General features: G+C 45.6%; 1 protein-coding gene across 1 annotated transcript in view; it reads right to left on the reverse strand.

Moving 5' to 3' along the window:
• Window positions 1-23,701, reverse strand: part of LOC140713847 (neural-cadherin) — a 295,732-nt gene that overhangs the window by 16,708 nt on the left and 255,323 nt on the right. The window contains exons 26-30 of the mRNA XM_073024473.1: window positions 23,285-23,448; window positions 22,499-22,622; window positions 22,034-22,214; window positions 5,568-5,734; window positions 3,971-4,235 (exon numbers count right to left, since the gene is read on the reverse strand). Of these exons, the coding sequence (XP_072880574.1) occupies window positions 3,971-4,235; window positions 5,568-5,734; window positions 22,034-22,214; window positions 22,499-22,622; window positions 23,285-23,448 (901 nt within the window). The remainder of the gene's footprint in view (window positions 1-3,970; window positions 4,236-5,567; window positions 5,735-22,033; window positions 22,215-22,498; window positions 22,623-23,284; window positions 23,449-23,701) is intronic.

Below are 23,701 nucleotides of genomic sequence, written 5' to 3' on the forward strand. Positions count from 1 at the left end.
TGTTTCTATGTCTTCTATCTACCTTCAGCAACTAGCCGTCATTACAGACTACCACCATCGTCACACTTCAGCAGGATATCCATGGTTTTCTACCACACTCTCGGGGTCTCTGTCAGACTCTCGGGGTCTCTGTCACGCTGTCGGGGTCTCTGTCATACTCTCGGGGTCTCTGTCACACTCTCAGGGTCTCTGTCACAGTCTCGGGGTCTCTGTCATACTCTCGGGGTCTCTGTCACACTCTCGGGGTCTCTGTCACTCTCTTGGGGTCTCTGTCACACTCGGGGTCTCTGTCACTCTCTTGGGGTCTCTGTCATGCTCTTGGGGTCTCTGTCACTCTCTTGGGGTCTCTGTCACTCTCTTGGGGTCTCTGTCACGCTCTTGGGGTCTGTCACTCTCTTGGGGTCTCTGTCACACTCTCAGGGTCTCTGTCACGCTCTCAGGGTCTCTGTCATTCTCTTAGGGTCTCTCGGGGTCTCTGTCACTCTCGGGGTCTCTGTCATTCTCTCGGGGTCTCTGTCAGACTCTCGGGGTCTCTGTCACTCTCTCGGGGTCTCTGTCAGACTCTCGGGGTCTCTGTCATACTCTCGGGGTCTCTGTCACTCTCTCGGGGTCTCTGTCACTCTCTCGGGGTCTCTGTCAGACTCTCGGGGTCTCTGTCACTCTCTCGGGGTCTCTGTCATACTCTCGGGGTCTCTGTCATTCTCTCGGGGTCTCTGTCACTCTCTTGGGGTCTCTGTCATTCTCTTGGGGTCTCTGTCACACTCTCGGGGTGTCTGACATACTCTCAGGGTCTCTCGGGGTCTCTGTCACTCTCTCGGGGTGTCTGACATACTCTCAGGGTCTCTCGGGGTCTCTGTCACTCTCTCGGGGTCTCTGTCACACTCTCGGGGTCTCTGTCACTCTCTCGGGGTCTCTGTCATACTCTCGGGGTCTCTGTCACTCTCTCGGGGTCTCTGCTTTTGCGTTTCCTCCGGGTATGTTTTCATCAGCTGTGGCCAGGTCTGGCAAGGCTGGCGGATGTTCCTCTCTTAGGTTCTCTGTAATTACATGGTTACTGGGTACACTTGATCCCCCGCTCTGACTGTGGGAGCAACAAGAGGGTGAGTCGTGCGGTTTAACCCTGAGTCCAGTGTTTCCACTGGCTGCCTCGCTGAATCTGCACACAGACACAAGTGTCATTGGGTAAGAGTACCGTCTGTGGTCCTATCCACCTGGGGGCAAACCCCGGCCTTTCCAGCAGCACCCCCACCATGACTTGGCCGCCGGGATGTGGAAGGACTATCTCCTTTCCCTCTGGCTCTCTCTGATCAGCGACTCGCTGCTGTTGTTTCGCTTGGTGCTTCAACAATTTAAGTTAATTACAAAGGTCTTTCACGTACTGTTATTCTATCCCTGTAAGCCCCAGGCTCCCCACAACCCATAATTACCCCATACCTGCCTAAGACATGGTGGGGCCACCGCGACTCTCCCCTCCCCGTGTGCCCAGCTCCCATCTGGTCCCTTCTTTGCTCCCTTTCTCCGCCACCTCTCCTTCTCTTCTGCCTCCTCATCTCCTTCTCTTCTGCCTCCACCTCTTCATATAATTCCTGAACAGCAGTCAGTGTGTCACTTTTTATAGGGTACTGCTTCTGGGGTTTATACAGACCCTCCTCTATTTTAACTGGGTCTTGCTTGTGTCTAGACCACTCTGCTGGGAACTAACCCGCAGACACCATCCTGGCTCCAGTCTCTGGTGGTCGGGGCAGCTGCGACTATGCTAGCCAGGCTATGTGTTCTATTCGCTGCTCCTGACCTGTCCATATTATTTCTCTCTTTCCCGAATCTATAACAGCTCCTGTTTCCCTTAGGATGTTTATTCCCAGGATAGTGCCCTCGATATTTGGACATACCCAGAAATACACTGGAAGCTGCACTCCCCCAATTCCAAGTATTTGCGACTCGCTTCTTTCCATCTTCACCGCTTTCCCTCCTACACCCCTGATAAATGACCTGTCCGGTTGTTGGCAAGGGTAGGTCTGTTATCCACACCGATGCCCCTGCGTCCACTAACATATTGCATTGCCGTCCCCTAACGTCGCTGTTGTGTACATCCGCGAGTCACCAGCGCTGGCAGTGGGGCCCACCGCCACATCTTTTTCTGACCTAGGAGCTGTCTTTATGATCTGATCGACAGTCAGACTGGTGAGAGACTGCGTGTCTGCTGTGATGTTCCCCTGTTTTTCTTTCCTCTGTTCTGGACACTGCCTCCAACCACGTCCCAATAGGCCACACCTGTAGCATATCAACCCCTTTACCCTCCCACGTCTATTCTGGCAATTCCTTGCTTCGTGCCCTGGTGGCCGGCAAACAAAACAAACTGTCAGGAACATCACAGCAGCTACATCCACTGTAGACACTTTACGATCTGTCTTGCACTTCCTTCGGTCTATCTCACTGGCCCAGGAAACGATCGCAGAGTAGGTCGACCCCATCGCTATCCCTAAATCTAAAACTTCCTGGTGGGCTGAGCGTAGACCTTCCTTCAGCATTTTCAGGAAGACTGGGTCGTCCCTCCCTGGATTATCCAACCCGGAATACCCATATGCTCGATATTTATGTTCTGCATAATCCATGGCCGTCTCATCAGCTTTTTGAATCACTGCTCTTATCGCTCCCCAGTTACTCTCACCTCCCCCCAGTCGCTGCCTCACTTCCCCGTTAGAAAAGCGATATCTTTCTTCTTGCTGGAGTTCCCGATAGTTGCCCAGGTACCATCCCGCACCCCCTGGGCCATCCTGTCCCACACATTCTTCGGGCACTTCGCTTTTACCAATGCGTGTATATCTTTAGGGTGCAGCTGGTGAATTTCAACCATTTCCTGGAGATCTCACCAGAGTTCCAAATTCCCACATGCGATGTTAAGTGAGGACAACTCTGACAAAATGCTCTATTCCTCCTCGGTCATAATCATTGTCAAGGGCTGGCTCAGATCATCAGGGTTCTCAACCTGGCGTTGCCTGACTTCAATAGGTGCCATCTTGGCAGCAGATATATCTGGGTAAAACCTCTCCCTGAAATACCTCACACTAATTCCCACACTACGCAAAATATAAAAGACGGGTACCAGTTAAACAGCAGATACTTCAAACCGCAGAGAATGTGCTCCGCAATCTGCCACTTTTGAGCAGCTGAACTCATGATGCCCGCTGTACTCCTTTGCATCACACTTGCAAATGTATACACTAAAATGCAGCTCCCCGGACAAGCATACACCCCCCCACTCTGGCATCCCGAACTGTCAGTAACCACCCCTCGCAACTGGTGGCTCTGTCTCACCAAATTAACATGCAAAGTTTCCTCACTTAGATAAGCACACATGCACGCACACACACCACTTTTATACCTACCAGTTCAGCTCTCCGCGTTCGTGATACCTCGTGTTCCTGTGTATCACCGACTCGAACAAATCCAAGTGTGAGTGTTATTTTATAAAATACTCACCCACTCAGACTGCTAAGATCACTGGCCACACAAAGGCATCCCACTCCTGACACTGTTGTGTGAACGAAATCACCGGAGAGAGCTACTGGTAGATACAAAGCAGCTTCTTTATTCGACAAAACAAGGGCCAGCAGGCATCATACCGAGATGCTTTTGGTGGAAAGGTCTGCTGGCCTAACGTGGGGCTCGATATTTATGTGCTAAACACAAAGGACAATCCCATATTTACAAAGTATAGACAATGCTTTCTTTTGAAGCTACATACAAACTTCACACCTCCTGATTCTCATCCATCCCACAGGCGTCAGCAGCGTCTGGACTGGTTTCCACAGCTTTTAGGAAATGCATTGTTCCAAATTAAATCCACAATTCATGATCAAGGAACAGAAGACTGATGGCCAAAGCCATTTGTAAAAGTAAATGACCTAAACCCAAAAATCACTCTAACAATAACCAACATTTAACATTCTGGTCCCGTGTAGAAGCTCACCTTGAAAATCATTTGGTGAAATCCTGTGAAGACTCTTTCCCAAAACCAGACTTGAAGCATCGATTAGGATTTCTCTGTGGGTGCCAAGAGAAGATGTCACCTCAAGGGCTCCTCCTGCATTGTTGAGACGCAGTGTGAACTCGTTGTCCTGTCGCTCCACGCCTGCCAGAATCCACTGGCCACTGTCGACCCGCAGCGTTTCTAGCCTCAGCGAATGTTCCCGGTCACCAAGGTTAACACGGATTCCAAAATATCCACTCGCAATCTAGTCCACAGAAGAAAATTAACATAGAAGACAAAACACGGACTTAATAACAATCAGAAGGATTTTGTGAAACAATAAATCCAATCTCAAATTCCTTACAGACAACAGTGGGAACTGAAGCTGAGTTTCTGGCACTGTAAACAGTTACGCTAACCGCTGTGCTTTAGGGAGGGTGCAGAGGAGATTTACCAAGATGCTGCCTGGATTAGAGAGAATGTTTTATGAAAATAGGTTGCGCAAACTAAGACATTTCCAGCAACTACAAATAAAATAAGACAGCAACAGCAAAACAAATACTTTTTCTATTACCCCCACTCCATCCTCCCACCCCCCCACCACTCACACACCCAGAGAGGCCTTAAACCCGAGTACAGGCCGACTCCGGGCCTCCAGTCCTTGTCCCTGGATTCTTAGAATCGCAGGCACCAAGCCTCCAACTTTGGACTTCACCTCTGGACTTGCCAATCATTGGTTTGACATTCAGGCCTCCACTTCCAAACTCACATGGACCTCTGACCCTGGTGACCTTGGCCATCGCGCCTCCTTTGGGCCCTTGTGAATCCTTCGGGCCTCTACCTTCAGTCGTTTGACCTTCACGATCAAACGTGAAGGTTTGCCTTCGGGATTTCACTGGGTTTGACTTTGGATCCTCTACTTGTGGACTCGTACTGACCTCTGACCTCGAAGAACAACTTTGTCCTTCTCTTCATTACACTTTTTTTTGTGGTCTTCATATCTAGAGCCATCACAATAGTCCACCATTTTCTCTGAGAAAATGCATTACCTTACACCCACGTCCCAGAAATCTCAGAGAAAGAGTTTAATTGTATTACAACAACAGCAAAACAAGCCCCTATCTCATCTCTTCCACCTATCCACTCACACACTGAGACAGGCCCCAACCCCCGGAGAGTCTAGAACCAGAGGGCCTCAGAATACAAGCACATTCTGTTAGAACAGAGATGAGGAGGGATTATTTTAGCCAGAGGATGGACAATCTGTGGAATTCATTGTCACAGACGGCCGTGGAGGCCGTTATTGGGTATATTTAAGGCAGAGTTGATAGGTTCTTGATTAGTCAAGGCATCAAAAGTTATAGGAAGAAGATAAGAGAATGGGGTTGAAAGGGATTATAAATCAGCCATGATGGAATGGCGCAGCAGACTTGATGGGCTGAATGGCCTCATTCTGCTCTTATGTCTCATGGTCTGCAGTCCCTGACTCACAGACATCAGGCCTCTAACTTTGGATTGGCAGACTGCATTTGACAAACGTGAACCTCTTTGACCCTTGCATACCGATTCACGTATGGAGCAGACTTTTGGATGTTACCTCCAGTATGATATATTCACTGGTGTCTTTGGAAGCCAGGCTGAGCAGAGAGCAGCTGGGGCTGCGGGTACGAAACATCATCTGCACTTGGGTTCTGCGGGCGCTGAGAGCCCCTTTCTGCTGGTACTGAATCAGGCCGTCCTTCTCGAAAGACCATTCAGGTAGAGCTGTGGATAAACAGAAGTCATGAAACAGTCAGCAGGCCAAACACCAGGATGCTGCATGGATTAGAGAGCATGTCTAGTACTGTCTGGTACAGGAATTCCAACGCATCTGACCGCAAGGCTCTGCAAAGAATGGTGAAGTCTGCTATGAGGATCATCGGGGTCTTTCTTCCACTCACCCAGGATATTAATCAGGAGCACTGCATTCACAGGGCCCTTCACATTGTCAGAGATCCCTCCCATCTATCCAGCAAACCTTTTGACCCCTACCATCAGACAGGAGGTACCGCAGCATTAAGACAAGGCCTGTTAGGATGGGGAACAGCTTCTTCCCCCAGGATGTGAGACCCCCGAACTCTCTGCCACCTTCCAGGTCTCATCACTTACAAAGTGTCGGTAGCGTTATACTGTTCACTTTTTAATTTTGTGTCGTAAATGCACCTGATGCAAAATGTCAATCTTCTGGAATATATTTTATTATTTGTTAATTTATTTGTGGTAATATTACTTTGTGTATTATATTTGTGAGTTATATGTACTGTGTTGTCACCCTGGTCCAGAGGAACATTGTTTCATTTGGTGATATATATAGGGACGGTTGTGTGTGAGTTATATGTACTGTGTCGTCACCCTGGTCCAGAGGAACATTGTTTCATTTGGTGGTATACATGGGGACGGTTGTGTGTGAGTTATATGTACAGTGTCATCACCCTGGTCCAGAGGAACATTGTTTCATTTGGTGGTATACATGGGGACGGTTGTGTGTGAGTTATATGTACTGTGTTGTGTACCCTGGTCCAGAGGAACATTGTTTCATTTGGTGGTATACATGGGGACGGTTGTGTGTGAGTTATATGTACTGTGTCGTCACCCTGGTCCAGAGGAACATTGTTTCATTTGGTGGTATACATGGGGACGGTTGTGTGTGAGTTATATGTACTGTGTTGTGTACCCTGGTCCAGAGGAACATTGTTTCATTTGGTGGTATACATGGGGACGGTTGTGTGTGAGTTATATGTACAGTGTCATCACCCTGGTCCAGAGGAACATTGTTTCATTTGGTGGTATACATGGGGACGGTTGTGTGTGAGTTATATGTACAGTGTCATCACCCTGGTCCAGAGGAACATTGTTTCATTTGGTGGTATACATGGGGACGGTTGTGTGTGAGTTATATGTACTGTGTTGTGTACCCTGGTCCAGAGGAACATTGTTTCATTTGGTGGTATACATGGGGACGGTTGTGTGTGAGTTATATGTACTGTGTCGTCACCCTGGTCCAGAGGAACATTGTTTCATTTGGTGGTATACATGGGGACGGTTGTGTGTGAGTTATATGTACTGTGTTGTGTACCCTGGTCCAGAGGAACATTGTTTCATTTGGTGGTATACATAGGGACGGTTGTGTGTGAGTTATATGTACTGTGTTGTGTACCCTGGTCCAGAGGAACATTGTTTCATTTGGTGGTATACATGGGGACGGTTGTGTGTGAGTTATATGTACTGTGTCATCACCCTGGTCCAGAGGAACATTGTTTCATTTAGTGGTATACATGGGGACGGTTGTGTGTGAGTTATATGTACTGTGTTGTGTACCCTGGTCCAGAGGAACATTGTTTCATTTGGTGGTATACATGGGGATGGTTGTGTGTGAGTTATATGTACTGTGTTGTCACCCTGGTCCAGAGAGATGTAGTTTTGTTTGGTGATCTACATAGGGACAGTTGTGTGTGAGTTATATGTACTGTGTTGTGTACCCTGGTCCAGAGGAACATTGTTTCATTTGGTGGTATACATGGGGACGGTTGTGTGTGAGTTATATGTACTGTGTTGTGTACCCTGGTCCAGAGGAACATTGTTTCATTTGGTGATATACATGGGGATGGTTGTGTGTGAGTTATATGTACTGTGTTGTCACTCGGTCCAGAGGAACATTGTTTAATTTGGTGATATACATAGGGATGGCTGTATGTGAGTTATATGTACTGTGTCGTCACCCTGGTCCAGAGGAACATTGTTTCATTTGGTGATATACATAGGGACGGTTGTGTGTGAGTTATATGTACTGTGTTGTCACTCGGTCCAGAGGAACATTGTTTCATTTGGTGATATACATAGGGACGGTTGTGTGTGAGTTATATGTACTGTGTTGTCACTCTGGTCCAGAGGAACATTGTTTCATTTGGTGGTATACATGGGGACGGTTGTGTGTGAGTTATATGTACTGTGTTGTGTACCCTGGTCCAGAGAGATGTAGTTTTGTTTGGTGATCTACATAGGGACAGTTGTATGTGAGTTATATGTACTGTGTTGTGTACCCTGGTCCAGAGGAACATTGTTTCATTTGGTGGTATACATGGGGACGGTTGTGTGTGAGTTATATGTACTGTGTTGTCACTCGGTCCAGAGGAACATTGTTTAATTTGGTGATATACATAGGGATGGTTGTGTGTGAGTTATATGTACTGTGTTGTGTACCCTGGTCCAGAGAGATGTAGTTTTGTTTGGTGACATACATAGGGATGGTTGTGTGTGAGTTATATGTACTGTGTTGTGTACCCTGGTCCAGAGGAACATTGTTTCATTTGGTGGTATACATGGGGATGGTTGTGTGTGAGTTATATGTAGTGTGTCGTCACCCTGGTCCAGAGGAACATTGTTTCATTTGGTGGTATACATGGGGACGGTTGTGTGTGAGTTATATGTACTGTGTCGTCACCCTGGTCCAGAGGAACATTGTTTCATTTGGTGGTATACATGGGGACGGTTGTGTGTGAGTTATATGTACAGTGTCATCACCCTGGTCCAGAGGAACATTGTTTCATTTGGTGGTATACATGGGGACGGTTGTGTGTGAGTTATATGTACTGTGTTGTGTACCCTGGTCCAGAGGAACATTGTTTCATTTGGTGGTATACATGGGGACGGTTGTGTGTGAGTTATATGTACTGTGTTGTGTACCCTGGTCCAGAGGAACATTGTTTCATTTGGTGGTATACATGGGGACGGTTGTGTGTGAGTTATATGTACTGTGTTGTGTACCCTGGTCCAGAGGAACATTGTTTCATTTGGTGGTATACATGGGGACGGTTGTGTGTGAGTTATATGTACTGTGTCGTCACCCTGGTCCAGAGGAACATCGTTTCATTTGGTGGTATACATGGGGACAGTTGTGTGTGAGTTATATGTACTGTTTTGTCACCCTGGTCCAGAGGAACATTGTTTCATTTGGTGATATACATAGGGACGGTTGTGTGTGAGTTATATGTACTGTGTCGTCACCCTGGTCCAGAGGAACATTGTTTCATTTGGTGATATACATAGGGACAGTTGTGTGTGAGTTATATGTACTGTGCCGTCACCCTGGTCCAGTGGAACATTGTTTCATTTGGTGGTATACATGGGGACGGTTGTGTGTGAGTTATATGTACTGTGTTGTGTACCCTGGTCCAGAGGAACATTGTTTCATTTGGTGCTATACATGGGGACGGTTGTGTGTGAGTTATATGTACTGTGTCGTCACCCTGGTCCAGAGGAACATTGTTTCATTTGGTGGTATACATGGGGACGGTTGTGTGTGAGTTATATGTACTGTGTCGTCACTCGGTCCAGAGGAACATTGTTTCATTTGGTGGTATACATGGGGACGGTTGTGTGTGAGTTATATGTACTGTGTTGTGTACCCTGGTCCAGAGGAACATTGTTTCATTTGGTGGTATACATGGGGACGGTTGTGTGTGAGTTATATGTACTGTGTTGTCACCCTGGTCCAGAGGAACATTGTTTCATTTGGTGGTATACATGGGGACGGTTGTGTGTGAGTTATATGTACTGTGTTGTGTACCCTGGTCCAGAGGAACATTGTTTCATTTGGTGGTATACATGGGGACGGTTGTGTGTGAGTTATATGTACTGTGTCGTCACCCTGGTCCAGAGGAACATTGTTTCATTTGGTGATATACATAGGGACGGTTGTGTGTGAGTTATATGTACTGTGTCGTCACCCTGGTCCAGAGGAACATTGTTTCATTTGGTGATATACATAGGGACGGTTGTGTGTGAGTTATATGTACTGTGTCGTCACTCGGTCCAGAGGAACATTGTTTCATTTGGTGATATACATAGGGACGGTTGTGTGTGAGTTATATGTACTGTGTCGTCACTCGGTCCAGAGGAACATTGTTTCATTTGGTGATATACATAGGGACGGTTGTGTGTGAGTTATATGTACTGTGTCGTCACCCTGGTCCAGAGGAACATTGTTTCATTTGGTGATATACATAGGGACGGTTGTGTGTGAGTTATATGTACTGTGTTGTCACTCGGTCCAGAGGAACATTGTTTCATTTGGTGGTATACATGGGGACGGTTGTGTGTGAGTTATATGTACTGTGTCGTCACCCTGGTCCAGAGGAACATTGTTTCATTTGGTGGTATACATGGGGACGGTTGTGTGTGAGTTATATGTACTGTGTTGTGTACCCTGGTCCAGAGGAACATTGTTTCATTTGGTGGTATACATGGGGACGGTTGTGTGTGAGTTATATGTACTGTGTCGTCACCCTGGTCCAGAGGAACATTGTTTCATTTGGTGATATACATAGGGACGGTTGTGTGTGAGTTATATGTACTGTGTCGTCACCCTGGTCCAGAGGAACATTGTTTCATTTGGTGATATACTTAGGGACGGTTGTGTGTGAGTTATATGTACTGTGTTGTGTACCCTGGTCCAGAGGAACATTGTTTCATTTGGTGGTATACATGGGGACGGTTGTGTGTGAGTTATATGTACTGTGTTGTCACCCTGGTCCAGAGAGATGTAGTTTTGTTTGGTGATCTACATAGGGACGGTTGTGTGTGAGTTATATGTACTGTGTTGTGTACCCTGGTCCAGAGGAACATTGTTTCATTTGGTGGTATACATGGGGACGGTTGTGTGTGAGTTATATGTACTGTGTCGTCACCCTGGTCCAGAGGAACATTGTTTCATTTGGTGATATACATAGGGACGGTTGTGTGTGAGTTATATGTACTGTGTCATCACCCTGGTCCAGAGGAACATTGTTTCATTTAGTGGTATACATGGGGACGGTTGTGTGTGAGTTATATGTACTGTGTTGTGTACCCTGGTCCAGAGGAACATTGTTTCATTTGGTGGTATACATGGGGACGGTTGTGTGTGAGTTATATGTACTGTGTTGTGTACCCTGGTCCAGAGGAACATTGTTTCATTTGGTGGTATACATGGGGACGGTTGTGTGTGAGTTATATGTACTGTGTTGTGTACCCTGGTCCAGAGGAACATTGTTTCATTTGGTGGTATACATGGGGACGGTTGTGTGTGAGTTATATGTACTGTGTCGTCACCCTGGTCCAGAGGAACATCGTTTCATTTGGTGGTATACATGGGGACAGTTGTGTGTGAGTTATATGTACTGTTTTGTCACCCTGGTCCAGAGGAACATTGTTTCATTTGGTGATATACATAGGGACGGTTGTGTGTGAGTTATATGTACTGTGTCGTCACCCTGGTCCAGAGGAACATTGTTTCATTTGGTGATATACATAGGGACAGTTGTGTGTGAGTTATATGTACTGTGCCGTCACCCTGGTCCAGTGGAACATTGTTTCATTTGGTGGTATACATGGGGACGGTTGTGTGTGAGTTATATGTACTGTGTTGTGTACCCTGGTCCAGGGGAACATTGTTTCATTTGGTGCTATACATGGGGACGGTTGTGTGTGAGTTATATGTACTGTGTCGTCACCCTGGTCCAGAGGAACATTGTTTCATTTGGTGGTATACATGGGGACGGTTGTGTGTGAGTTATATGTACTGTGTCGTCACTCGGTCCAGAGGAACATTGTTTCATTTGGTGGTATACATGGGGACGGTTGTGTGTGAGTTATATGTACTGTGTTGTGTACCCTGGTCCAGAGGAACATTGTTTCATTTGGTGGTATACATGGGGACGGTTGTGTGTGAGTTATATGTACTGTGTTGTCACCCTGGTCCAGAGGAACATTGTTTCATTTGGTGGTATACATGGGGACGGTTGTGTGTGAGTTATATGTACTGTGTTGTGTACCCTGGTCCAGAGGAACATTGTTTCATTTGGTGGTATACATGGGGACGGTTGTGTGTGAGTTATATGTACTGTGTCGTCACCCTGGTCCAGAGGAACATTGTTTCATTTGGTGATATACATAGGGACGGTTGTGTGTGAGTTATATGTACTGTGTCGTCACCCTGGTCCAGAGGAACATTGTTTCATTTGGTGATATACATAGGGACGGTTGTGTGTGAGTTATATGTACTGTGTAGTCACTCGGTCCAGAGGAACATTGTTTCATTTGGTGATATACATAGGGACGGTTGTGTGTGAGTTATATGTACTGTGTCGTCACTCGGTCCAGAGGAACATTGTTTCATTTGGTGATATATATAGGGACGGTTGTGTGTGAGTTATATGTACTGTGTCGTCACCCTGGTCCAGAGGAACATTGTTTCATTTGGTGATATACATAGGGACGGTTGTGTGTGAGTTATATGTACTGTGTTGTCACTCGGTCCAGAGGAACATTGTTTCATTTGGTGGTATACATGGGGACGGTTGTGTGTGAGTTATATGTACTGTGTCGTCACCCTGGTCCAGAGGAACATTGTTTCATTTGGTGGTATACATGGGGACGGTTGTGTGTGAGTTATATGTACTGTGTTGTGTACCCTGGTCCAGAGGAACATTGTTTCATTTGGTGGTATACATGGGGACGGTTGTGTGTGAGTTATATGTACTGTGTCGTCACCCTGGTCCAGAGGAACATTGTTTCATTTGGTGATATACATAGGGACGGTTGTGTGTGAGTTATATGTACTGTGTCGTCACCCTGGTCCAGAGGAACATTGTTTCATTTGGTGATATACATAGGGACGGTTGTGTGTGAGTTATATGTACTGTGTCATCACCCTGGTCCAGAGGAACATTGTTTCATTTGGTGATATACATAGGGACGGTTGTGTGTGAGTTATATGTACTGTGTCGTCACCCTGGTCCAGAGGAACATTGTTTCATTTGGTGGTATACATGGGGACGGTTGTGTGTGAGTTATATGTACTGTGTTGTGTACCCTGGTCCAGAGGAACATTGTTTCATTTGGTGGTATACATGGGGACGGTTGTGTGTGAGTTATATGTACTGTGTTGTCACCCTGGTCCAGAGAGATGTAGTTTTGTTTGGTGATCTACATAGGGACGGTTGTGTGTGAGTTATATGTACTGTGTTGTGTACCCTGGTCCAGAGGAACATTGTTTCATTTGGTGGTATACATGGGGACGGTTGTGTGTGAGTTATATGTACTGTGTCGTCACCCTGGTCCAGAGGAACATTGTTTCATTTGGTGATATACATAGGGACGGTTGTGTGTGAGTTATATGTACTGTGTCATCACCCTGGTCCAGAGGAACATTGTTTCATTTAGTGGTATACATGGGGACGGTTGTGTGTGAGTTATATGTACTGTGTTGTGTACCCTGGTCCAGAGGAACATTGTTTCATTTGGTGGTATACATGGGGACGGTTGTGTGTGAGTTATATGTACTGTGTTGTCACCCTGGTCCAGAGAGATGTAGTTTTGTTTGGTGATCTACATAGGGACAGTTGTGTGTGAGTTATATGTACTGTGTTGTGTACCCTGGTCCAGAGGAACATTGTTTCATTTGGTGGTATACATGGGGACGGTTGTGTGTGAGTTATATGTACTGTGTTGTCACTCGGTCCAGAGGAACATTGTTTAATTTGGTGATATACATAGGGATGGCTGTATGTGAGTTATATGTACTGTGTCGTCACCCTGGTCCAGAGGAACATTGTTTCATTTGGTGATATACATAGGGACGGTTGTGTGTGAGTTATATGTACTGTGTTGTCACTCGGTCCAGAGGAACATTGTTTCATTTGGTGGTATACATGGGGACGGTTGTGTGTGAGTTATATGTACTGTGTCGTCACCCTGGTCCAGAGGAACATTGTTTCATTTGGTGATATACATAGGGACAGTTGTGTGTGAGTTATATGTACTGTGCCGTCACCCTGGTCCAGTGGAACATTGTTTCATTTGGTGGTATACATGGGGACGGTTGTGTGTGAGTTATATGTACTGTGTCGTCACCCTGGTCCAGAGGAACATTGTTTCATTTGGTGGTATACATGGGGACGGTTGTGTGTGAGTTATATGTACTGTGTCGTCACTCGGTCCAGAGGAACATTGTTTCATTTGGTGGTATACATGGGGACGGTTGTGTGTGAGTTATATGTACTGTGTTGTGTACCCTGGTCCAGAGGAACATTGTTTCATTTGGTGGTATACATGGGGACGGTTGTGTGTGAGTTATATGTACTGTGTTGTCACCCTGGTCCAGAGGAACATTGTTTCATTTGGTGGTATACATGGGGACGGTTGTGTGTGAGTTATATGTACTGTGTTGTGTACCCTGGTCCAGAGGAACATTGTTTCATTTGGTGGTATACATGGGGACGGTTGTGTGTGAGTTATATGTACTGTGTCGTCACCCTGGTCCAGAGGAACATTGTTTCATTTGGTGATATACATAGGGACGGTTGTGTGTGAGTTATATGTACTGTGTCGTCACCCTGGTCCAGAGGAACATTGTTTCATTTGGTGATATACATAGGGACGGTTGTGTGTGAGTTATATGTACTGTGTCGTCACTCGGTCCAGAGGAACATTGTTTCATTTGGTGATATACATAGGGACGGTTGTGTGTGAGTTATATGTACTGTGTTGTCACCCTGGTCCAGAGAGATGTAGTTTTGTTTGGTGATCTACATAGGGACGGTTGTGTGTGAGTTATATGTACTGTGTCGTCACCCTGGTCCAGAGGAACATTGTTTCATTTGGTGATATACATAGGGACGGTTGTGTGTGAGTTATATGTACTGTGTTGTCACTCGGTCCAGAGGAACATTGTTTCATTTGGTGGTATACATGGGGACGGTTGTGTGTGAGTTATATGTACTGTGTCGTCACCCTGGTCCAGAGGAACATTGTTTCATTTGGTGGTATACATGGGGACGGTTGTGTGTGAATTATATGTACTGTGTTGTGTACCCTGGTCCAGAGGAACATTGTTTCATTTGGTGGTATACATGGGGACGGTTGTGTGTGAGTTATATGTACTGTGTCGTCACCCTGGTCCAGAGGAACATTGTTTCATTTGGTGATATACATAGGGACGGTTGTGTGTGAGTTATATGTACTGTGTCGTCACCCTGGTCCAGAGGAACATTGTTTCATTTGGTGGTATACATGGGGACGGTTGTGTGTGAGTTATATGTACTGTGTCGTCACCCTGGTCCAGAGGAACATTGTTTCATTTGGTGATATACATAGGGACGGTTGTGTGTGAGTTATATGTACTGTGTCGTCACCCTGGTCCAGAGGAACATTGTTTCATTTGGTGATATACATAGGGATGGTTGTGTGTGAGTTATATGTACTGTGTCATCACCCTGGTCCAGAGGAACATTGTTTCATTTGGTGGTATACATGGGGACGGTTGTGTGTGAGGTATATGTACTGTGTCGTCACCCTGGTCCAGAGGAACATTGTTTCATTTGGTGATATACATAGGGACGGTTGTGTGTGAGTTATATGTACTGTGTCGTCACCCTGGTCCAGAGGAACATTGTTTCATTTGGTGGTATACATGGGGACGGTTGTGTGTGAGTTATATGTACTGTGTTGTGTACCCTGGTCCAGAGGAACATTGTTTCATTTGGTGGTATACATGGGGACGGTTGTGTGTGAGTTATATGTACTGTGTTGTCACCCTGGTCCAGAGAGATGTAGTTTTGTTTGGTGATCTACATAGGGACGGTTGTGTGTGAGTTATATGTACTGTGTTGTGTACCCTGGTCTAGAGGAACATTGTTTCATTTGGTGGTATACATGGGGACGGTTGTGTGTGAGTTATATGTACTGTGTCGTCACCCTGGTCCAGAGGAACATTGTTTCATTTGGTGATATACATAGGGACGGTTGTGTGTGAGTTATATGTACTGTGTCATCACCCTGGTCCAGAGGAACATTGTTTCATTTAGTGGTATACATGGGGATGGTTGTGTGTGAGTTATATGTACTGTGTTGTGTACCCTGGTCCAGAGGAACATTGTTTCATTTGGTGGTATACATGGGGACGGTTGTGTGTGAGTTATATGTACTGTGTTGTCACCCTGGTCCAGAGAGATGTAGTTTTGTTTGGTGATCTACATAGGGACAGTTGTGTGTGAGTTATATGTACTGTGTTGTGTACCCTGGTCCAGAGGAACATTGTTTCATTTGGTGGTATACATGGGGACGGTTGTGTGTGAGTTATATGTACTGTGTTGTCACTCGGTCCAGAGGAACATTGTTTAATTTGGTGATATACATAGGGATGGCTGTATGTGAGTTATATGTACTGTGTCGTCACCCTGGTCCAGAGGAACATTGTTTCATTTGGTGATATACATAGGGACGGTTGTGTGTGAGTTATATGTACTGTGTTGTCACTCGGTCCAGAGGAACATTGTTTCATTTGGTGATATACATAGGGACGGTTGTGTGTGAGTTATATGTACTGTGTTGTCACTCTGGTCCAGTGGAACATTGTTTCATTTGGTGGTATACATGGGGACGGTTGTGTGTGAGTTATATGTACTGTGTTGTCACCCTGGTCCAGAGGAACATTGTTTCATTTGGTGGTATACATGGGGATGGTTGTGTGTGAGTTATATGTACTGTGTTGTTTACCCTGGTCCAGAGAGATGTAGTTTTGTTTGGTGATCTACATAGGGATGGTTGTGTGTGAGTTATATGTACTGTGTTGTCACTCGGTCCAGAGGAACATTGTTTAATTTGGTGATATACATAGGGATGGTTGTGTGTGAGTTATATGTACTGTGTTGTGTACCCTGGTCCAGAGAGATGTAGTTTTGTTTGGTGACATACATAGGGATGGTTGTGTGTGAGTTATATGTACTGTGTTGTGTACCCTGGTCCAGAGGAACATTGTTTCATTTGGTGGTATACATGGGGATGGTTGTGTGTGAGTTATATGTACTGTGTCGTCACCCTGGTCCAGAGGAACATTGTTTGATTTGGTGATATACATAGGGACAGTTGTGTGTGAGTTATATGTACTGTGCCGTCACCCTGGTCCAGTGGAACATTGTTTCATTTGGTGGTATACATGGGGACAGCTGAATGACAATAAACTTGAATTTGATGTCTTATGGGGACAGGTTGATGAGCAAAGGCTTTTCTCTTTGGATTGATGGAAGATGAGAGGTGATTTGACAAGATGATAGAGTAAGGTCCATTATTTATTTGAACAAAAGGGAGTCACGTAGCATAGAAGATAACACTATGCTATTACAGCTTGGAATTTGGAGTTCAATTCCGACGTTATCTGTAAGGAGTCTGTACATCCTCCCCATGGAATGCCTGTGTTTTCCTCTCACAGTCCAAAGACATACTAGTTAGCAGGTTAATTGGTCATTGTAAATTGCCCTGTGATTAGGTTCGGGTTAAATCGGGAGACTGCTGGGCAGCACGGCTCAAAGGACTGGAAGGATCTGTTCAGTGACGTAAGCCAGATATCATGTGGACAGCTAGAGACTTCCCCAGTGCAGAAATGGCTGGTACAATAGGGTATCATCTTAAAGTGATTGGAGAAAATATAGGGGGATCTCAGAGGGAGATTTTTTACACAGGGAGTAGTGGTGAGTGTGTGGAACACCCTGCCAAGGGTGGTGGTAGAGGCAGATACATTAGGGGACATTTAATAGACTCTTAGAGACATGGATGATAGAAAAGTGGAGGGGTATGTAGGAGGGAAGGGCTAGATTGATCTTGGAGTAGGTTAAAAGGTCGGTAAAACATGGTGGGTGAAAGGGCCTCTGCTGTGCTGTACTGTTCTCTGTTCTAGACAAAATAAACCTATTAAAGCACTGACAAAAAACCCTTTTTTATTACTTGATATTTATTATTGTCTAACTGTAATGCCCGAGTTGTTTCGAAGGGAATCTGTATCATTTAGTGTCATGGAGTTATAGAGCAGATACAGGCCCTTCAAACCAACCACATATCCACCCAGCTGGCCCCAGTTTCCTGAGTTTGGCCCATATACCTCTGAGCTGCACCTCTCCCTGTATCTGTCCAAGTGCTTCCTGAGGGATACTATTGTACCTGACTCCATACTCTGAGTTATGAAAGCCTACGCGCCAAAAGCTTTCTTCATGATCTTATCTCTCTGTGACACCACTTTTAAGGAATTATGGATCTGTATTCCCAGAACCCTCTGCTCCACCACCACCCTCCCCCAGTGCCCGACCACTCACCATGTAAGTTCTACCTTGCTTTTGGAATTTTAAATTTAATTTTAAATAAATAATGCAATAAAAGGAATAGTGAAGTAATGTTGATGGACATTCTGAAACTGGAATGGCAGAGGGGAAGAAGCTGTTCCTGAATCACTGAGTGTGTGTCTTCAGGCTCCTGCGTCTTCTCCCTGATGGTAGCAATGAGAAGAGGGCATGACCCAGATAGTGAGGGCCCTTAGTGAATTCCCCTGGAATGAAAGGGTTAATGTGAGAAGTATTTGATGGCTCTGGGCCTGTACTCGCTGGAGTTTAGAAGAATGAGGAGGGGTTCTCATTGAAACCTATCAAATATTGAAAGGCCCAGACAGAGTGGATGTGGAGAGGACACTTCCTATAGTGGAGGGGGGATGGTCTAGACCAGAGGAAATAGTCTCAGAACAGAGGGACGTCCATTTGGAACAGAGATGAGGAGGAACTATTTTAGCCAGAGGGTGGTGAATCTGGAATTCATTGCCACAGACGGCTGTGGAGGTCAAGTTATTGGGTATATTAAAAGCGAAGATTGATTGATTATCGATTAGTCAGGGGTTAAAGGTTACAGGGAAAAAGCAGGAGAATGTGGAATGGCAGAGAAGACTCAATGGGCTGAATGGCCTAATTCTGCTCTGAGTGTTATGGTCTTATGATGGATTCCTGAGGCCCTGTGCCGTTTGACTAAATGGGGTGCAGGAAGAGGGGCTTGCAAAGGCAGCAGGGAATGGACACTCTTGCTTCCCATCACTTCACCAACAACGAATACTCAGTGATGGGTGACACCAGCCGTAAGATCCGAGCGAGGAGCGCTGCCGCTGTCTGTGAGCAGTTTGTACGCTCTCCCTGTGACCGCCCGGCTTTCCTCCGACAGCTCCGTATTCCAAAGACGTATGGGGAAGCTTTTGAAAAACCAACAGAAGGTGGCTAAAGCGTCATAAGGAAGGAAAAGATAGAATATGAAGGTAAGCTAGCCAATAATATTAATGAGGATACCCAAAGATTCTTCAGACATATAAAGCGTAAAAGAGATGCGAGAGTGGATATCGGACCACTGGAAAACGATGCTGGAGAGGTAGAAGTGGGGGACAAGGAAATGGCGGATGAACTGAATAATTATGTCACTGTGGAAAACACTAGCATTGTGGTGGGAGTTCCAGACTGATCTCAGTGGTTGGGGAGACTTTGGGGTCAACTGTTAGGGATGTGGTTTTGAAGTGCCCGTAGGCACGTGATAAAACAGGCCGTCGTCATCTGGGTTTCCTCAAGGGAAAATCATGCCTGACAAATCTGTTGGAATTCTTTGAAGGAAGAGCAAGCAGAATAGACAAAGGAGAATTGGTTGATGTTCTGTACTTGGATTTTCAGAAGACTTTTGACATCATGCCACACATGAAACTGCTTACCAAGATAAGACTCCATGGTATTACAGGAAAGATTCTAGCATGGATAGAGCATTGGCTGATTGTCAGGAGGCAAAGAGTGGGAATAAAGGGAGCCTTTTCTGGGTGGCTGCCAGTGACTAGTGGTGTTCCACGGGGGTCTGTGTTGGGATCAATTCTTTTTATGTTACCGTATATGTCAATGGTTTGAATGATGGAATTGAAGGCTTTGTGGCAAAGTTTGCGTATGATATGAAGATAGGTGGAGGAGCAGGTAGTTTTGAGGAAGGAGAGTGGCTACAGAAGAGCTTAGACAGATTAGATGAATGGGAAACTGGTAGCAAACGTAATACAGTGTTGGGAAGTGTATGATCATGCACTCCGGTAGAGGGAAGAAAAGTGTAGACTATTTTCTAAAAGGAGAGAAATTTCAAATTTGAGGAACAGAAAGACTTAGGAGTCCTTGTGAAGGTTGAGTCTGTGGTGAGGAAGACAAATGCAATGTTAGCATTCATTTCAAGAGGACTAGAATATAAAAGCAAGGATGTAATGTTGGGTCTTTATAAGACACTGTTGAGGCCTCACTTACAGTATTGTAAGCAACTTTTGGCCCCTTGTCTAAGAAAGGATGTGCTGACATTGGAGAGGGTTCAAAGGAGGTGCACAAAAATGATTCCGGGATTGAAAGGCTTATCATATGATGAACTTTCGATTGCCTTGGGCCTGTTCTCACTAGAATTCAGAAGAATGACAGGATCTCATTGAACCTATTGAATGTTGAAAGGCCTTGGTAGAGTGGATGTGGAGAGACAGACAGACAGACATACTTTATTGATCCCGAGGGAAATTGGGTTTCATCACAGCCGCATCAACCAAGAATAGTGTAGAAATATAGCAATATAAACCCATAAATAATTAAATAATAATAAGTTAACCATGCCAAGTGGAAATAAGTCCAGGACCAGCCTATTGGCTCAAGGTGTCTGACACTCCGAGGGAGGAGTTGTAAAGTTTGATGGCCACAGGCAGGAATGACTTCCTATGACGCTCAGTGTTGCATCTCGGTGGAATGAGTCTCTGGCTGAATGTACTCCTGTGCCTAACCAGTACATTATGGAGTGGATGGGAGTCATTGTCCAAGATGGCATGCAACTTGGACAGCATCCTCTTTTCAGACACCACCGTCAGAGAGTCCAGTTCCACCCCCACAACATCACTGACCTTACGAATGAATTTGTTGATTCTGTTGGTATCTGCTACCCTCAGCCTGCTGCCCCAGCACACAACAGCAAACATGATAGCACTGGCCACCACAGCCTCGTAGAACATCCTCAGCATCGTCCGGCGGATGTTAAAGGACCTCAGTCTCCTCAGGAAATAGAGATGGCTCTGACCCTTCCTGTAGACAGCCTCAGTGTTCTTTGACCAGTCCAGTTTATTGTCAATTCGTATCCCCAGGTATTTGTAATCCTCCACCATGTCCACACTGACCCCTTGGATGGAAACAGGGGTCACCAGGATGTTTCCTATACTGGGGGAGTCTAAGACCAGAGGACACAGTCTCAGAATAGAGGGCATCCTTTTACAATGGAGGTGAGGGGGAATTTCTTTAAGCAGAGAGTGATTGCCACAGGCAGCTGTGGGGGCCAAGTCATTAGTTGCATTTAAGGTGGAGGTTGGTGGATTGTTAATTGGTCGGGGCATAAAGGGATAAGGGAGAAGGCAGGAGGTTGGGGCTGAGATGGAAACTGGATCAGCCATGATGAAATGGTGGAGCGGACTTGATGGGCCAAATGGCCTTTTCTGCTCCTGTATGTTATGGTCCTCTGGGTGAGGTTTAGTGAATGCTATGTTGGTGCCAGAAGCTCACTGACGTTTGTGAGCTGCCCAGAGTAGTGTATTTGGTATCTGAGTGATATTGTGAACGTATTGGGACCACGATCAACAACGTCATCTAACATGGCACATAATGAAGATGATAATGTCTGTTTACATAATTCATTATGGGTTATATGTAAGAAGTATGTGAATGGCACATGTCATTATGCCACCGAGTCATAAGTGAGCACCTCAGAAAAGGAAATAAGCTAAAATAAAGCAAAGTCAACACGTTGTCCCGAGCTCCCGTGTTTTTCTTTTGATTAATTTCTGGAGTTGTAAAACACAACACCCAGCAGGATGCTCACTGATCCGATTTGATGCAAATGATGCATTTCCCTTTATGTTTCAATGTTTCAATGTACCTGTGTCAAATAAAGCTCATCTTTAAACCTTTAAACTTTTAGCAAATGAAGCGTGGAAGTTTGTTTGTAGAGTGCACGTGTGCTGCATCGTATCCGGAGTAACAATCATTTCATTTTCCTTTACACTCGTGCTGAATAATGACGATGAACTATCTTGAATCTTCAACTTCCATCAGTTTAATTCCACAAACCCCCTTCCACCAAAGTGGTCTAATTTAACCTCCTCCTGACGTCCCCCCAAACGGAACACACGATTCACTTTACCTTTCTCACACCTGTATCCGGTATAACCTGGTCTGCAGTGACAGCTGAAGGAGCCCCATTCTCCTAGACATTCCCCACGAATGCCGCAGGAGTACGTCCCAGCGCTGTGGCACACCCCGTCGGTCAGTTCACAGCCTGGTGCCCCGCTCAGGAACTCTGCGGGGCTCCCCAGATCGTACACCTGGCAGCAGAGAGGAAGAATGAGAACAGACGCTTCTACTTAGAAAGGAAAATACAGTGAACATGGTATGACTGTATTGTGCTTTTTTGGTAACTATTTATGCTGTATAGGCACCACAAGGCCGTGATGGTTAGCACAACGTTATTACATCTCAGGGCATCAGAGTTTGGAGTTCAATTCACAGTAAGCACTTTTGTATGTTCGTTAGCCTAAAAAAATTAACTGGGTTTCTCTCCCCACAGACGCTGCCTGACCTGCTGAGTATTTCCAGCATTTCTCCTTACCTTGCTGTCCACAATGAGGTTTCTCACACAGCCTGTGAATCCTGTGAAATGTAGTTGTCCAGGGAGATGTGGTGCTGCCTTCTTCGTTCCACCCAGCTGAAGTGGTTGCTGAACGTTTAGAAACCTACCAGAGACGATAGAACAGCTCAAAGTACTACTCAACAAATAGGAGGCAGGCTATATAAAATTAGGGGAAATTGCAGATAACATTGTTATCTGGAACATTGTGAGAAGGAAAAGGATTATCTTAGGTATGAAGGAAAACTTGAAATCAGATCCTGGCAAGTGCAGAGTGACATACAAACAGTTGATATTTTGGGCTAAGACTTTCATCAGTCCTGAAGAAAGGTCTCGACTGCAAGTGTCAACTGTTTGCATGGGTGCTGCCTGACCTGCTGAGCTCCTCCAGCATTTTGATGCTCTGGATTTCCAATACAGTACCTGCAGAATCTTTTTTGTTTATGAAGGTCAAAGTGACTTTTTTTGCATATCAAACAATGGTAGAACATATTGTACACAATAATTGATTGGATCAGAATCAGAGTCAGGTTTAATCTGTTATTATGTGGCAGCAGGACATTGCAATACGTCACTTTGGGCACCACCTTTTGAAGGTGTCCCCGATTCTGGGGAGGCTAGTGCCCATGATGGGGCCGTCTGAGTTTACAACTCTCAGCTGCTGATGATTCACTGTTGACTGAATCACCACGAGACAGTCAACACCTCAGAGGAGTTTGGTAATTTGACCACAGAACACTGATTATTACATTTTAAACTCAACTTTACCTTGCTCCGCCGGGAGTTTCCCCTGAGACTTCACACAAGCTGCGGTCCATTTCTGAGCGGCCCCTGCCCATGCCTCCTGCCTCAGACACAGGAGCAGCAACACAACGGTCAAGGATCATCTCCACTCTCTGTACAAAGTCAGGACTTAGCTCAGTATTGTTGTACTGCAAAACATACAGGCCTAAACCTAACAACTCGATCATCCAATGCACTGAATCATTCCGTTTATAGCATTCTTTTCATGACTGAGTTTCATTGAAACCACAACATAGAACATTACAGCAGAGAACAGGCCCTTCAGCCCACAATGTTGTGCTGACTTTTTGTCACTAGTGAGATTGCTCTGCTACGGAGAGGGGAGACTGCCTTTTGATCACTGGGGGATCACTCTGCTACAGAGAGGGGAGACTGCCTTTT

Source organism: Hemitrygon akajei, chromosome 1, assembly GCF_048418815.1.
Source record: "Hemitrygon akajei chromosome 1, sHemAka1.3, whole genome shotgun sequence".
In the NCBI taxonomy this organism is placed as follows: Eukaryota; Metazoa; Chordata; class Chondrichthyes; order Myliobatiformes; family Dasyatidae; genus Hemitrygon; species Hemitrygon akajei.